Source organism: Etheostoma cragini, chromosome 15 (assembly GCF_013103735.1).
Source record: "Etheostoma cragini isolate CJK2018 chromosome 15, CSU_Ecrag_1.0, whole genome shotgun sequence".
Classification (NCBI taxonomy): domain Eukaryota; kingdom Metazoa; phylum Chordata; class Actinopteri; order Perciformes; family Percidae; genus Etheostoma; species Etheostoma cragini.
The window spans coordinates 10,841,020-10,857,482 of record NC_048421.1 but is presented as its reverse complement, the minus strand read 5'-3'; the positions used below and the strand labels follow the sequence as shown (position 1 = coordinate 10,857,482).

The window sequence follows — 16,463 nt, the reverse complement described above, 5'->3', positions numbered from 1 at the left end:
GCTCTGTTATTGGTTAAAACATGGAAGGGGTTGAGATTTTTCTTACAATTCCCTGTGTGCTTGTGCTGCATTTCTTAGGAGCCCTGCAGGTAGAGGGCACACACACCAATCCATTCTTCAAGCATGCAACTCGGGGCGAAAGGTTTTCATGTCAGCTGCAACATGGTAGTTGCTGAATAATACATGAGGAAGTATTTCTGAGGAGTTGTGGACTGCCTACCTCTATTTGTCTGGATGACAAATTTGATCTCAAGTGGTTAACTTTACATTGTCTCTTCAGGAAAAAAGCTAACACACGCACAGACACACTCATGCTCGGAGCATGGCCCATATAATACAGATATACATACAGTTATCCATATACTGAAACTCAGAGTGTACACATTTGGACTCAAAGAGAGTCCAACCACGGCTGCATTTACACACACACCCTCCCACGCAAAAATCTACTCAGGGGTGTGCGCTGTCAGTCAAACATATCATCAATTGAAGCCTTTTGTCCAATTGTGTCTAATTGGTTCCCCTGCTGCCTGCTCTATCTGTACCCTTCAATCATTCTGCCTGCAAAGTCAATAGGGGCGATATAATAACCCGCTTTATCATTGAGAGGTGATTCAATGATGAACACAGGGCCGGCACCAACATTTGTTCATCTACTACCACTACCCCTACTCTGCTCAACTTCGTTCATGTTGTGTGTGTTGGAGGGATTGGAGAAATCTGTGAGCAGTATTGAACTTCTTGGAGTTCTCTGAAGTGAAAGATATTCTGCTTCAGCAGCTCAGCGTTCACCAATATTTCATATATGAGTGTACATGAGACACGCGCAGAAACACACACACAAGAGTCATATGCAAGCGCTCTCTACTCGTAGAAAGGTAGACTTACATACGGCTGCTGGAGGGAATCTTACGTCCATCTCTGAACCACGTGATCTGTGGCCTGGGGAAGCTGTGTATCCGCGGTGCATGGATGAGAGCACCCTCACCCTGGGATACAGTTTGAGACCGTTCGCCCTCCACAAAACCACCCATGTCTAGCAGGCATAAAGAGAAAAGTGTAAGAAAGTAAGACAAAGAAAGTGAGCAAAAGAGGAACATTAATACTAGGCGAGAAATATGGGAAATGCCAGCAAGATGAGAAAGAAGAATTGTCATTATTTCCACATTATGTACCTATTTCAAACGCTAAGCTCTTTTCCTCCACATACTATGTATGACAACCCTTTAACAAAAACAGTGTCCTCCCCTTACTCTAACAGATGTATGGAAAAAAAAACACGCACTTACAGGCAACCTGCACTTCAGTACTGCACTGCATTAAAGCACCCACTCGATTTCTCACAATGCAGCGGTAGTGGCCAGCGTGCAATCGGTCCAGCGAGGGGATCAGGTACCTAATGGGCACACACAACACAAAGTGCCATTAATCATCATCAGCATGACAGACAGCGACATTTGCTTTTATTCCCCACACACAATATGCTACATTAATTGAGATGATACAGTTTAAATGGCATCCCACTTAGCCATTAGACATATATGTTAAATGAAGAATATAACAAAGCAGCAATAAAGTGTGATTAAGTGCTGATGTACAGATGGGCAGTAGATGATAAACTAAGGAAAGAATAATGTAATATTAAAGCCAGCTGTAGAGTGAAAAGCAAAGATAGTTTCTGACTGACTGGCAGGACTCACAAAACTCAACGTTATCCTGCATCTTCAGTCAGTGGAATCAAATCATACGAGCACTTCATACCTGTCACTCCTGGGCATTCCTGATGTGCATTCATGTTAAATGGTTTGTGTGAAATGCTAGGTAGATAATCCCAGGGCTGAGTCCCCTTTAATTGGTTTGCTACAGCCACTTAGGAGTGCAGAGTTGGCCCCTTCCAAGCACTGCAATACAGAGTGTGTGTGTGCGGGTGTTGGGGGGGGGGGGGTGTCTGATTAAATGGATTCCAGTTCTCCTCTTTGATCAGGGCTGGTGAAGAATAACAAGCAGAGGGGTGCAAAGTAGACCCAGAGACTAAGCCACGTGAGAGCATAGCCAAATACTGAGGAAAAACAGAACAAGACGAAGAAGACGAGGGTGAGAAGAGGAGAGAGAGGATGTTACAGAGGAAGTGAGACATGGGAAAGGATGTGTGGGGAGGGGAGGAGGGGTGTAGCCACTAGCCACTGATAGCAATCAGACAATGCCACCTGAGAGAATCTGTCCATGTCTAGGGGACTAGCCAGAGTGTGAGTAGAGAGTGAGGAAAACAGGGCTAGAATCAGATAGAAACTGAGTTTCACTGTGGACTATAACTGTGACTTGTGAACACACATGCAGACAGCAAGCATCCAGTACATGGGAAAATGAGCACACTGGTGCATACACACAAACACACAGAAGGGCTTTGTTAGCACAGGCTGAAGCTTCAACTCGTCGTTAGTTGAATTCTTCGACATTTTGTTCATTTTACGGCTGACAGATCAAAGCAACCCACCCACACAGCATAATCTGATGAAAAATATGCATTGGTATGTAGCACCATGCCAAATTTGTTTATATATTGTTCTATATGTAATTCTATGAACAAAAATATACGGGCTGGTTCAATAGACTTAGACTTAGACTTAGCTTTATTAATCCCTTTGGGATGATTCCCTCAAGGAAATTAAAGTTTCCATCCCTGGTATATAATAACTTTCTCATAAATTTAGAGAAACATATAATTTGTCTACTGCTGTAAGTTGCCCATCAACCTCTCAGGTGTTTTTCTTCTGTATTGGGTGCGGCCAAGTGTCAATTTTGTTACTAACCTATCAGTGCCAATCGGTTACAAGGTTTTTTGAGGCGGCAGGAACAAGAAACAGATTATCTTTTTTTATATTATGAGTATATAGTTTAGTTTACTCAATGAAATGTATGTATGTACTGTATTTCTTCTCACATTAGTATCCTTGATGCTTTGGCAATGTTGTTATTTCTGACATTGATGTCAGCCAATCAATTTGAATTGAATTGAATTGAGTTGATTGAGAGCGAGAGAAGCGGGAAACAGTCAGAGAAATGCTGAGTTTCTCTGAGTTGGTTGTAAGTTCAGTACAGTTGATGCTGCCACACGTGATGCTGCAGTAGAGGTGCTCAGGGCTTTCCGCCACATTGCAGAAGATCCTGGACAGGTTTATTCATCTTACAGCTTCCCGCTGCACAGAGGGTTTAAAAAAGACTGCTACTAAACGCTCTCTGAGTTACCGAAAAACAGTGAGTAGGCTACAGACAATTTTCACTTTTTAAATGAGCTCCAACAAGCGTGTCAACCTTGTGGTACCTCAAACTGAGTGTAAAAAACCCTGTGTGTGTTTTTGTTTTTATTTCTTTTGGGTCATAAGGACATTTTAAATGGTTAAATTGTCTGATTGTATGACATTCAATCAATGTGTAGGTGTGCTAGTAATGTGATTCATGTGTTAAATAATTATATTGTGGCATGGGAGTTTTAGGCCCACTAGGGCTCTCTGCCCCCCGGTCAGAATCATCTACCTGAATGTGTGGCTATTGTAGACACATCCTACTTTTACATTTTAGTATCCCTCATCAATTCATCTTCCATGCAACGGAGCTATCAGATTTGAAGGGGCACATGTTAATCCTGTAACCAATTAGAATTGAGTGAGTGGGCAACAGTTAGATTTTGTTGCGGCAATGATAGTTTCAACAAACCGCAGGAGAAAAGAAGTTATCTGCTCACACCATCTCTGCATGTTGCATACAGTGTGATATACAAATTGGAATGAATCTGACAATCCCCTGAACACAGTGTGTTTTGTCTCAGGGGAGACGGCAGCCAAATCAGTCCTGAATAAATCCATAGAAATGAGCATTGAATATGAATAAAAATGAGCTATGAGCACTATTAGTTACAATTAAATGCTGATAAAATGTCTCATGTAGTAAGCTAATAATAGTGGAAGAATAAAAAAACATGGTAATAGAATCAGCTAGGGCAGGCAAGGTTGCATTCTTTACCTGTATTCCAAGGAGAAATGTGTAAGCTCGGTTCCATTGTAGATCCATTTGAATTCCAGGGGCCAGCTGCCCTCTGCCATGCAGGTTAGGACCAGGCGGTTCCCCTCCAAGTGAACCTGGGTCTGAGGGGGCTCCATCTTAAAATAAGGTGGGACGTCATCTATTGGAAAAACAAAAAAAGAAGGAAGGAGAAAAAGTAAGAGTGATATAAAAAGACATATTGGGAAAGACAGGAAAAGGAAGAATGTGAAGCAGTCAGAGGGGTAGCTGGTTAAAAAAGGCAGTGATTTGGTGATTCAGTAACAAGATATTTCCATTTTTTCTACTGCACTGATTAGGGAACGTGAAGGTCAAGAGGAAAGCCTGCCAAACAGCACATGAAATAAGTTGTTGCTGCAAAGGAAGCTTACTCTTTTATTTCGAACTGAAATGTGCTGGCAAAGAGGTAGAAGAGCAATTTGTGGAGCAGAGGAAGTGTAAATGAACTCGTCCATACCTTTAGATCAGTAAAAGAGGATGGGAAGAGAGATGGAGGGGGAGAGGCAGAGGGAGATGGAGAGGGGGAATAGACAGAAAGCAGATGGAGAAAAATACAGCAGACATTGTACAAAAAAACCAAGCAAGTAGGAGGAAGAGAGAGTTTAAAAAAAGGAAGCCATGGGGGGGTGGGTGTGGTGGGGGCTGCTTTAGAAAACACAAAGTTTCCCAGCCTTAAACCCTCTTCTCTGACAGGATGAGTTATGCTCTGTGCCTCCCTTCATTTATCTTTATAGTTCCCTAATGCAGCCAGATTATACAGGCCCCATCCGCAGTACTGCACACAGCCAGTGCAGCCACAGAAAGCCTTTAAGGTGAAACGCAAGGTCCAGGGCTGAGCTTGGAGACAAAGTGCTTTCATTTGAGCTGATGAAAAAGGCATGATCAGAACTATTGATCTGTCTGCCTTGCCAGCCACGGGCGACACTGAGCCGATTGTGCCAGTGTTTGTGGCGGGCTAATTAAAGTCTGTATTAATAGTTGCAGTAAGCCGCCAAGGCCTGAAGCACAGCTAGTTGTAGGTCTACCACACTAGGCTGACTCACTCTCATGGCAGACTGCTGGTGCCTCTTTCTCTGTCCACATCCACAAGCATGATCACGCCCAAGATTTATGGTGGTGAAAGCAGAGGATGGTGTGGTGGAACTGGGTGAATCTGAGGGCAGCTTCTTGAGCAGAGGAGGGGAAACAGATAATTGGACCTGATTGAAACTGTAAATAAAAGAATGACTCTGCACCTCTGTGTTTCACACCGGCGACCATGTGCACAATGTATACAGACGCAAAAACACAGACAAAAGGACAAACACATACACACTTGCACACACTTTGAAAGCTGCAGGTTATTCCCCTATATTTTACACTCAAAGACACCATTAATAAAAGGAGGCAAACAAACAACAGCCACCTTAACGCTTTCTGTTTCCAAAACCAGTCCTTACATGTTTACCCGGTTGGTAACAACAATACTCCACAACCTGGCTGATCTGTTATTTCTACCACTTTTGCGTAAACCTATCAAAAACACTGATCTTCGTCTGAGCCCAAATGTAGGCGCCATCCTTTTTTTCCACATGCAGCAGCCGCTGGAGTGGTGGCTTTGCTGTAATTCCATCCACTAGTGAATGCATTTGTACTTTTGACACAAACACACACACACACACACACACACACACACACACACACACACACACACACACACACACACAAACACAAAATCCCAAAACATACAGGCAACACCCAAACACTTTTAGCTGGTTCAGGGGCATGGTGGCTCCATGCACTTAGCATCAACAAGCCACCATTAGAGACCTGCACATGCCGTGCTCACGCATTGATTGTCTGAGGAAATGAATATGCATAATACCAAGTTACTGATGTGAAATTGCGGAACGGGGAATTGCGAGCACAGAAATCAACCATGTGGTGACATGTTTTAGTGTCATTGTGTTCATATTTGTTCCTGCCTTAAATGACTGATTGAGTTGACCCCTGCCCTCGTGACCAATATCACAAAAAGTGTATCTGTTAAGGAGCAAAGCTAGCTGGGAAGAGAGAAAATTCCCTGTTTACAGTAATACAGTAATACATACAGTGCAGAATCGACATCCAAGAAAAGACTTCTCCCCCTGTAAAAGACAGCTGAAGTGATTCTCTCTTCGAGTCTCTGTGAAAACTTAAATGACTGCTGGCTGTAACACTTGTAACTGCTGAAGGAAGATAGGCCACATTCCTCTGCACACTGGGATCTGGGATCTAATGAGTTTCCGACAGAGAACCTATTGTCTGACCCTCATTCTCCCCTTCCTCTTCATCACTGTGCTTTTGTTCTCCGCTGAGGTAAAAAAACGCTGTTTTTTTATGTGTAGTTTTTCTGTTTATTTTTTTGTTTTCTCTATGTGTGTGTCAGTCACTGTAGATGCGAATATACTGTAAATACATGCTGCTATTTGTCTGTTTGTACATGTGCATGTCAACGTTGGAACCAATGTGTTTACTTTTGCTCATGAAAGATGTGAAGTTGCACATGTATGTACACAGAGTAGTACAAAGCTTCGTTATGGTCATGCAGTATGTACACTAGAGAGAGATCCCAGTAGATGAGTGTGCTGCTCTCACTAATTTGTCAGCTGGATGTGTTACACTGTACACCTACGCTATAGTATCATCCCCGCTGAACTGATTCATAATTTGCCTTAGGTGTCATCTCGTTTTAGAGCACTGTGACTTCATGGAACAGAAGTGTGCTGTACACGACAAACACATAGCACGTTTCATATTTACAGACGCACGTGCCTGTAGACACAAACACACACCAAATACACCAAGTACAAATAGGGGACTATGGAATCAACTTAATGATTGAAGAACATTAGCCCATCTGACTGCAGCAGACATGGGTGCACTGCGTCAATGCTGACATCTTTTCGGAAAAAGGCTCGGGTGGAGCGAGGAAGAAAAGGAAGTGCATTGGCCATGAACTGAACTGGTGCCTCCTCCATTCCAGTGATGAACGAAGGAACAGTGGTGAGATTGGCAGGTATAAGGCAGTCCCTGCTGCAGGCTTCGATTCCAGATGGAAAGCTTGAGGGCAGTCCTTCTGGACCATGAATTCCTGCAGCACTATGAGCACAGATAAAAGCCAACCAAAACGGGTCGGCAGATCTAGGGAAGCCCAAAAACTGGCATGGGAGAACCAGGAGGGCTTTAATGTGGCTGCTGTGCAGAGCGGCTGCCCCCAACAGTCAAGCTGCACCACCACACTATTTACAAACGATATGAAATCACCTTATTCTAACCTGACAGCTGAGGTTGAATGGTGGCATTGAACCAACCGGGTCCACTGCTGCATACACAGCATTTAAATGTCTGTGAGACAAAGACCACAGGCACCAGGCCAGCTTTAAAAAGCAAGGCCCATTGTGTTCCCTAATGCACCATGCTGGCATGCAATCACACAGACAGCGTTCACATTCGGCTTTTGTCTTGTATTCTTTATCTTGCTTATTTTGTATCTCACCTCCTTACCCCTGTTACACAACAGCAGCAGGGGCCTCTTTCTGCCCTCTGTTTATTCCTCAGGCACCTGTATTTGAGCCTATGTAACCACATCGTAGCTGGCACTTGGCACAGCTGTATCACTGAGATGCAGCGATAAAGTGGCGCCTCTGCCTGTTGAAATATTTGGAGTTCCCATTTCTCAATCACTCTGCATTGCTATCTCTTTTGCTCCACCTATCTTTCTCTTCCAAGACACACACATATATCATGCACATAACGTCCCTGCTCCACAGACTACTTCCAGCTCATGGCGCATCATGTCATCTAGGAAAATTTAGAGCTGTCATTTAGCCTCTCCAATTGGACTTTAACATGCAAGATGGGTGATGGTTAGCCTCTCTGATGGGGGTTACGAAACAGTCATGGCAGTGACCTTGGCCTAGAAATGGGTTGGTGAATGGGTGTGGATTGTGGGGTTGTGTGTGTGTGTGTGTGTGTGAGGGGGGGGGGGGGGGGGGGGGGGGGGGGGGTTAAAAGCATCTTAAAAGCTGATGTAACACAGTCCTTTTAGACATACACATACACACACACACCCCCCCCACACACACAGGGTTGCCTTTGGTGAGTTGTTGCTTTACAAGTTGAGATGAGAATGTTTGGGCCAGGACATGAAGCTCTTTCAACACATACAAACACACACACAAACACTCCCAAATATTCACAACTTCCCCTGCGGAAATACGATCCGTTCTGAAGGTCAGGCTGATTTGTCACTCTGTCACCAGCTGCTGTCACCGGGACAACAGGCCCCCCCACCCCCCGATTTACACTCCATCACTTAGGTGAGTCAGAAAATAGGCGGACACAAAGGAAGGGTTTAAGAAAAAGAGCAAATAAGAAAAGACAGAGAGGAGGAAGAGAGAGTGATGGTGAAACAGATGGTGAGAGAAATGCAGGGCTTAATGACAAAAGAAAGATTGAGAAGTGATGTAGATACACGACGAGGTGAAGGACTGAGTGGAAGAACACAAGAAATGAAAGGAGAGGGGGTGTCCTCCAACACTTAGCATCAAGGTGAAGCAACCCATTACAAACAGAGCCAAACAAGCAGGCCAGGCTTGAAAGACAGGGAGGGGAGAGGAAGAGCCTCCATCTAACCTTACATTCATTTAGAGAAATGGCCCATGAATCAGTATCTGCATGCTGCATGAGTGCCAGTCCATCATAGCTCGATATCTCCCTCCCCCCTTTGTATTCATAGCCCCTAAAACATGTTGTGTACCATTCAGTGGGATAAAACCCTGTATAAGATCCCCTTGGTATCAATGTTGTGGCAATATAGTTTTCATGGCCCAAGTGACTTGCTTTTAAAAGCTCATATGATCATGCTCACTGCTCAGGGGAAAACGATGAAGTAGGAATATTGATTTTCATGTTAAGCTGTCTAAAATGTTTTTTCTTTTTGATGATGCGTCTGCTTTGATGTTGCAGAAAAAGTCCTCAGTTCGCCACAGATGAAATACCGCCCGCATACCAGCTGTGTTTAGTGGATCGCCACGGGTTAATTGATGTTAATTTATGTGATTAATTGAGGTGTAATGTACTGTGGTGACGTGTCTGGGATCCCACTCGCAGCGGGGCCTGTGTGCACGTGTGTGTGTGTGTCTAGGTGTGTGTGTGATGCTACAGCAACACAATTAGAAGCACTACCATCCAGCCAACAAATGGAGATTTAATTAGGAGCGAAGACGGAGCGGGAGGCCAGTAAATGGGCAGCGGATTGGATTATCTGGACACACACTCCAGTGGGCAGCACAGACAAATTCACAGTCACACAAATACTCACAGTCTCACACACACACACACACACACACACACACACACACACACACACACACACACACACACACACACACACACACACACACAAAGAATTATTCCGTTTGTCTTGCCTCTACCTCCCTGCTATGCTTGGGTTGAACTATTTTTTTCTTTTTGATTCCATCTTCTTCTTTTCTCTTCCCATCTTAGGCTTCTCTTCTCTTTTTCTTGGCACAGCATCAGTTTCCTTCCTGTGTGTTGTGGCAGTTTCTCTTTCTTGGTGGCCTTGATCTCTCCCAATACAGTAGTTTTCATACTCTCTCTCCTTGCCCTCTCATCAGTTGTCATCACTCTCACTTTCTCTCCGCATCCTTTCCTGCGCCCTGAGCTCTGTTGAGATGTCTTTCCATCTTTCTCATCTCCCTGCATCGCTCCTTACTCCATTTTCCTCCATCCTATTGCCCTGGACTCTCCTTCTCTTCAGCACTAGCAGTATATTGTATGGCATACCAAGGGACGTGTCTGTGATATCCTGGAGCCTAATTAGCAAGTCCAGCTCCTGGCAGAGAACACGGCACGCAGAGGAGCACAGGCACAAGGCCCGGCTTCATTTAATGAGACCTCACACACCCACAGCCACCAATACACGCCCTCTGCAGCATCAAGTCTCTAGTTAGCTCAGCCTTGTCCAATGAACAGTGGGAAAACCACAAATGAACAACTGTAGCTTGATGTAGGTTACAGTGTGTCGTTGAGTTAAGTTATGTTTTTAATCACCAAGGAATAGTCCTATAGCTTTGAGAAAGACAAAGCAGGAATTCTTGTCTGACTTTGTAGCACTCAAATAAGATTTATGTCTTGCAGCGGTGAGTTGTCAACATATTCGTGAAGCCAGCAGATCAACATTTCAACTTAGTAATGTAAACCAGACACTATGGCAATTTATTACTTTCTAAAGACAAGATATATTAAATTATTATTATTATTATTTTTTTCTGGATATCTCTTAAGGGTAGAACACATTGGGATATGATCCAAGCTTGCCACCCGTTGTAGTGCGTGTATGTCTGACATCACAGTAATATTTCCCAGGTGAGACAGACATCTTCTACGATTTAATAAGGATTTGTGCGCCAGATCACATACACATCTTTCTCCGACTTTTCTCTTTTCAATAGGGAGAAGGGAGATGGTAGCAGGTGGGGAAGAAAACAGGTACAAATTTCACTTGATCTTTGTGAGAGCTAATTGACAATGTTTGAAAAAAGAGAAAACGACAAGAAGAATAAACAAGAGTAAGCAACAAAAAAACAGATAAACGACAGTAAGTGGAAGAAAGAGCAAATAAAAAAAAAAAACACAAGCTGCATCGGGAGTAGGAGGCGGGCAGCTTTTCTTAAGGCATGAGAAGGTTGGAAATAGGCCTAAGTGAATTTAGAAAGTAGGGCAAAGACTAATGGAGGAAAATAAACAAACGCGCTGAAATGTGAATTCCACAGGGCCCCAGGTCATTAGAGTTAATACTGCACGCTATGCCATCTGCCGCGATTGTTTACACTAGCCTGGATAATTAGATCCTAATTAGTAAATGGTATGGTGGGGGAAATGTTATTTCACACGCATTGAGGTGGAGATGATCAGATGCACCTGCAATGCTGTGCTGCCTGTCCATCCTGGGAAACTGTTGATAACTCCATGAAGATATCTGACAGGTCTTGATTTAATTGATTGATGCACCAGACAGAATCTGGATATTTCCCTCCCACCATAAACATATAGATAGTAAGAGTGTTTTTGGAGGAGAGAGTGAACATTGCTCTTGACATTATGAAAACCTGTCTGCTCCTTGTTCTCCCTCAAAATGTGCACGCGCGAGTGTGTGTGTGCGTGTGTGTGTGTGTGTGTGTGTGCGTGTGTGTGTGTGTAAGTGTACAGGTGTGCAGGTGTGCGCTTGTGGATGAAAACATTATGTGAATATGCTCATCCTTGTGTGTTTGTGACTGTGACCAGAATTTTATCAGGCAAAATGCATGGACTCAAACTGCCATGTCCCATTTGTTCTTTTATCCCCAGCCGATGCCTTTGAATTTCTGAATTGGAGAGATTCCACCGGCATGCTAATAGTCTTTTGCTAGGTGCGAGGTATCAGGGCACCTGCCATTGTAATATATGTGTGTTGAATGGCTGGTGATTGTGATTCTTATCAGTGTGGCAGAGTGCATGGGCGCCAAGCAGTGAGTGGCAGGAGCTGGCAGTAAATGCTAATGGCAGAGAGCAGCTGACAGAGAAAAGAATTATTATCTCCCTTCATTACATTTACACGGCCTGCCTGTCTGTCTCACTTCCTTCCTCTGAGCCCAGACGTGAACATCAATCTTTGTTGGCAATGCTTTATTTACATGTTGTGCAGATGACATACACCTTCTTTTTGTGTCAAGGCATTGTCCACTCAAGGATTGGGAGTTCAAGAGTTTCTCAAATTGTCAATACGTCACACGATTACACGTGAGCAACATCAGGTCTTGAGTTGAACCCGATGAGTTGGAGATTGAGATGAGTTAAAGAGTTTTTTGTTTTTTTTAATCTTTTCTATGTGGCAGGTCTAGGAGGATGTTTAGCAGGATCACCTTTGTGAGCAAGGCAGCCTGTGAGAAGACGGAGTCCCTGATCTTAATTGAGACCTCTGGAGTGTGAGAGCTGACAGAATGGAGCTTGTCACATCACTGGTTCTCTCCAACACATTATAGAGGCCCTCTGACCACTATTTTCTCCCATCATCCATGCTAGTGGAACTAAGTCATGCTCTGTGATGGAATAAGACTACCCCATCACCCCCTAAAATCACTTCTTAAAGATGGAAGCTCAAAGCTGCAAGCCTCCTATTCAACATTCCACCAGGCCACATCTCTGACATCTGAGTCCTCTTGTGTCTCTGAAGTGCACATGCCCCCTTGCACCAAACCCCACCCCATGCAGGAGAATGAACACAGCTCTGTGGCATTGTGTGACAGGCAGCCAACACAACGCCAGCAGGCAGACAGAAAATGTGAATGCCGTGACATTATGCTAATAGAAGTCTTTTGGCTGGTTCTTACATCACTTCACACTACATTGCTCATCTCAATTATCAGATACAGTAACAGACACAGAGTAAGACGCATGCAACTTGAACAAAGCAGGCAAAAATTATACTAATTGTCTTATCTCCCGCATGATCCTTTAAGACGGTTTAGTGCGAGAAACACAACTTGTGAGAATCGCGTGTGCTTAATAACATCCTATGTGAATAATTTGAAATTATGTATGTAGATTGAGTCATGTCGATCTCAAAATTGCAAGCTGCCTTACGAGAAAACCAAAGCATACCCCTTGATAATTATCATAACAAATAAAAACTACAGCTTGGAGTCCTGGGCCAACAATGCTATCTAATATATGAGGTTCATTTAGTTTTTCTAATTATATTCGTAAGCTTGTACTGAAGCTAACATTGCTTCCATTGTTGCTGTAGGGATGTTGGCAAGGTTGCTTTATTCTATTTGGGTTGTATCTTGCCTTATGCTGGATTTAAACTTTCAAATCCATGCACCCCAACATGTCCATTTGATACACAAGAAAAGAATGTAAAGGTGTGAAGACGTTCTGAATTTGTGAACGTAAAAACCAAGGTCAGGTCTTTTTTTTGTCACAGTCTTGTGCATATGCAAGCGCTCTTTAAATATAAAAAAAGCAATTGCAACCACAGCAATTTTAGTGTTCACACAATGTCACTTATATCCTGGAGGTTTTTCTTAAGAAATTACATAGATTTAAATCGGAACACCATCTTTCTTTATGTTAATGTATTCAGAGATCTTTTTTTGTCTCCCTGCTGTGTTCTTGAAATGTTCCCATTACTGCTCTTAACAAACCAGTGTGAAAAAAATAATGTTGGTAATTTTTTGAACTTACTCTGCCTCTATGGACCTACAAAGCAGAGGCATCGACTGTTGTTGGCTGCAATCACACACTGAAATATGTAAATAATCAAGTGGATATGGCAAAATGTCACAAGCAATGGGATGAGTGTTGTGAAGGCTTAATGCAGCCCTCCACATAGCCTGTGATTTGCATGTTACATGTCTGCTAAATTTTCACTTTTGGAAAAGAATATCACTAAATGACAACCTAACAAGGAGCCAGATGGGGGAGGTAGGAGTGACACTTTTTCATGTTTGTATTTTTCACCCATGATGGGACCTAATTCCACATTACTACAACTATAAGCCGAGCATAAATACACATCAAATAGCATTTTTTCAAGCCTCATAATCCCTGGATAATCTTCATCTACAATGTGAGCAGCACTAAATTGGAGGGAAAATTCACAAATGAACATATTTACATCAGTCCCATTAGTGAAACACTGCTCAGAGATCGGCTGCTGTTTCAAAATGCCTGTAGGCACTTTAAATTGTATTAGAAGCACTTTGCCATGGTAAGTAATGTGCTTTAATACACATATAATGCAGTGGATTACTACTTGGGATATTAATAAATCACCTATTTTATTTAATACTTCTCCTTTACCATGAGTAAATGACAAGTTTAATCTCTGTCATAGATTCAAGTGTTTTTTGTGTGCTTTCTTGCATCTGTGTGTGGACATGTTGGAGATTTGTGTGTGGGTGTGTGTGTGTGTGTGTGTGTGTGTGTGTGTGTGTCTGCGCGTCCTTGTGTGCGGTGTGTGTAAAATGCAAATGTCCGCATACCTTTAGTTAATGCAGACATTTGTGAGTGTAGAGTAGGTGTTTATTTGGGCTTTCACATGCGAGAGTGCATGTATATTAATGAGGATACATCCTTGTAAGTAAGTGTGTGTGTGAATGTGTGTGTGTGTGTGTGTGTGTGTGTGTGTCTTCAGTTGATCCGTGTATATTTGAATTCTTCATCAGATTAAAGAGACATGCTTTTACTTTTCAGTCCCTTAATGATAGACAGATCAAAGCCCATCTTGTTCCTGGCTGAGTTGAGGGGGATCATTAATGATGGGTCAACGGGGCATCATTAGCCAGCATGCTACGACTGTAGTATGTTTACTCTTCTCGGAGTCTCACTGTAAGTGTGTGTGTGTGTGTGTTGGTTGCATATGCCTGTACGCGATCATCAAATGCATCCATATTGCTCTCTGATCAATGCACAGTGTGTGGGAGGAACACAAGTCTCTCCTGTGGCCCATTTCCCCACAGACAAATGCTGCTCCAGCGTTGGGAGCTAGCCTCATCTATTGTACCTCCTGCCTCCATCAACTCACTTTCCATCTATTACGACCCAACAGGGTGATCTTCATGGCTGAAGCTCATTGTAAAACCCTAGCCTTGCTGATTCAATAGGCTCTGGAGGGTTCTGACAATGACCAATTCAGTCATGACTATTATTCATCACAAAACCTTTCCAGCTCTCCAATAAAATCCACCACCCACCTTTCCTACTCTGTTTGGTATGCTGTAACAATATATCACTTACAAATGCTGTGTTGCCCCTACCAAACGTACCATACAAACAAAAAAAAACACACACACACACACGCACACACTTTTCTCTTACAACTCCACTGAACAAACTTGTTCTTACCTCAGAAATCACTATTTTGGTGCAGGGCTATTCGTTCTCTTAGCAGTTTCATATACATTCTTTCACCCTTTACAAACATTCCCTCCTGGCTGCCTTCTACCATCCACCCTTCTCATCTGAAAACTGCTCTTTTCCACTGCCAACTTTGTCTTTCTCCTTCACTCTCTCAACTACAAATGCCACCCATCCACTGCCTCTATGCCTAACTGCTTTGACAGGCCTGAGACTCAAGCAAGGTAGGACTTGATCCCTCCATGGAGTGAAACTCTGGCAGTGGGGTCCACTCTGAAACCGCCGGACGCAGAGCCCTGAGCCACAGATTAAAAAGTTATGAAGGCTTTTAGGGGCATGCAGGGCTGCAGTTTTCCACTCCTCTGTGGATTGGCTGCCTGAAAATAGTCTTTGTGTTCTTGAGACAACAGTAGAACATGCAAGAGGGGGAGGAGTTTGAAGAGATGCGGGTTAACAGAGCAGCAGTGCGTGGGCCACCTCGCTCTCCCCTGTGCTCTTAAGCAGCACTCTCCTGGCCCCTCACTTTCTCAGATTAGATGCAACACCCACAGTCTATTCACACTGTACATCATTGTATTGTCCAGGATTTGATAGCATGGGGCTACAGCTGTTTCAAAGCAGCAGCCTTCCCTTTTCTTTTCCATCATGCCGAAATTAGATGGGGCTAGTGCATATCTGTGCTCAGGTTCTTTACATACACTATGGTTACATCTGGCAGCATATTGAGTACCAATGCCCCCTCTGAAGTTGAATAAATGAACTAACAACACTGGCTGTGAGATAGTATATCATCCACCTGAATAGCTTGCTTTCTGAAAGTGCCACACAAATCCAGTAGGTGACCATTTGCCACATAATGGCAACAAGGACAGGTCATATACAACAATACACGTGTGAAACAAGACCTTAATGTGCTGTGAAAATAAGGCTGTCCTCCGAGGATTGGTTTACTCTTACAAACAGCCATCCATACTATTGTCACAAATAGCAGCCAGCCACTAATGGAATCAATAAAGCCTTGCAAATATTTACAGGACAAGAGGGCCTCAAGGCAATCAATTCCAGTCAATAGGACGATGGAAGATTTCTACTGTGGCTGTTTTTTAGGTTAGAAAAATCAATGAAGCTTTGGAAAGAGAAGGAAAAAAATAAATAATCGTATTGCAGCAGCACCCCTTAGTCTTTCACTCACACGTTCTCCTTCCTTCCATCATTCTGACCCTTGTTTAGGTTCCTCCTTTTTTCCCCCTGCAGTCATCCCAAGTTTGACATCGCTGGCCGTGCCTCCCAGCAGGTATTGGCAACCGCAGGGAGTGCATCCAGCAAGGTAGTGGGAGACAGCTTTTAAAGAAGGCAGAAGCTAGTGGATGTGACAGGCTGTTGAAAGCTTGGGAGATAACAGCATATGCTTCTGAAAGTCTTAACAGGTAGAAAGGTAAGATGTAGAGGGAGGGGGGGGG

At 43.4% G+C, this 16,463-nt stretch overlaps 1 protein-coding gene across 2 annotated transcripts in view; it reads right to left on the bottom strand.

Annotated features, from left to right (window-relative positions):
- sdk2a (sidekick cell adhesion molecule 2a) overlaps positions 1 to 16,463 on the bottom strand; it is an 85,729-nt gene that overhangs the window by 35,057 nt on the left and 34,209 nt on the right. For both annotated transcript variants that reach the window (XM_034894685.1, XM_034894686.1), the window contains exons 2-4: positions 4,021 to 4,180; positions 1,290 to 1,396; positions 889 to 1,036 (exon numbers count right to left, since the gene is read on the bottom strand). In XM_034894685.1, the coding sequence (XP_034750576.1) occupies positions 889 to 1,036; positions 1,290 to 1,396; positions 4,021 to 4,180 (415 nt within the window). The remainder of the gene's footprint in view (positions 1 to 888; positions 1,037 to 1,289; positions 1,397 to 4,020; positions 4,181 to 16,463) is intronic.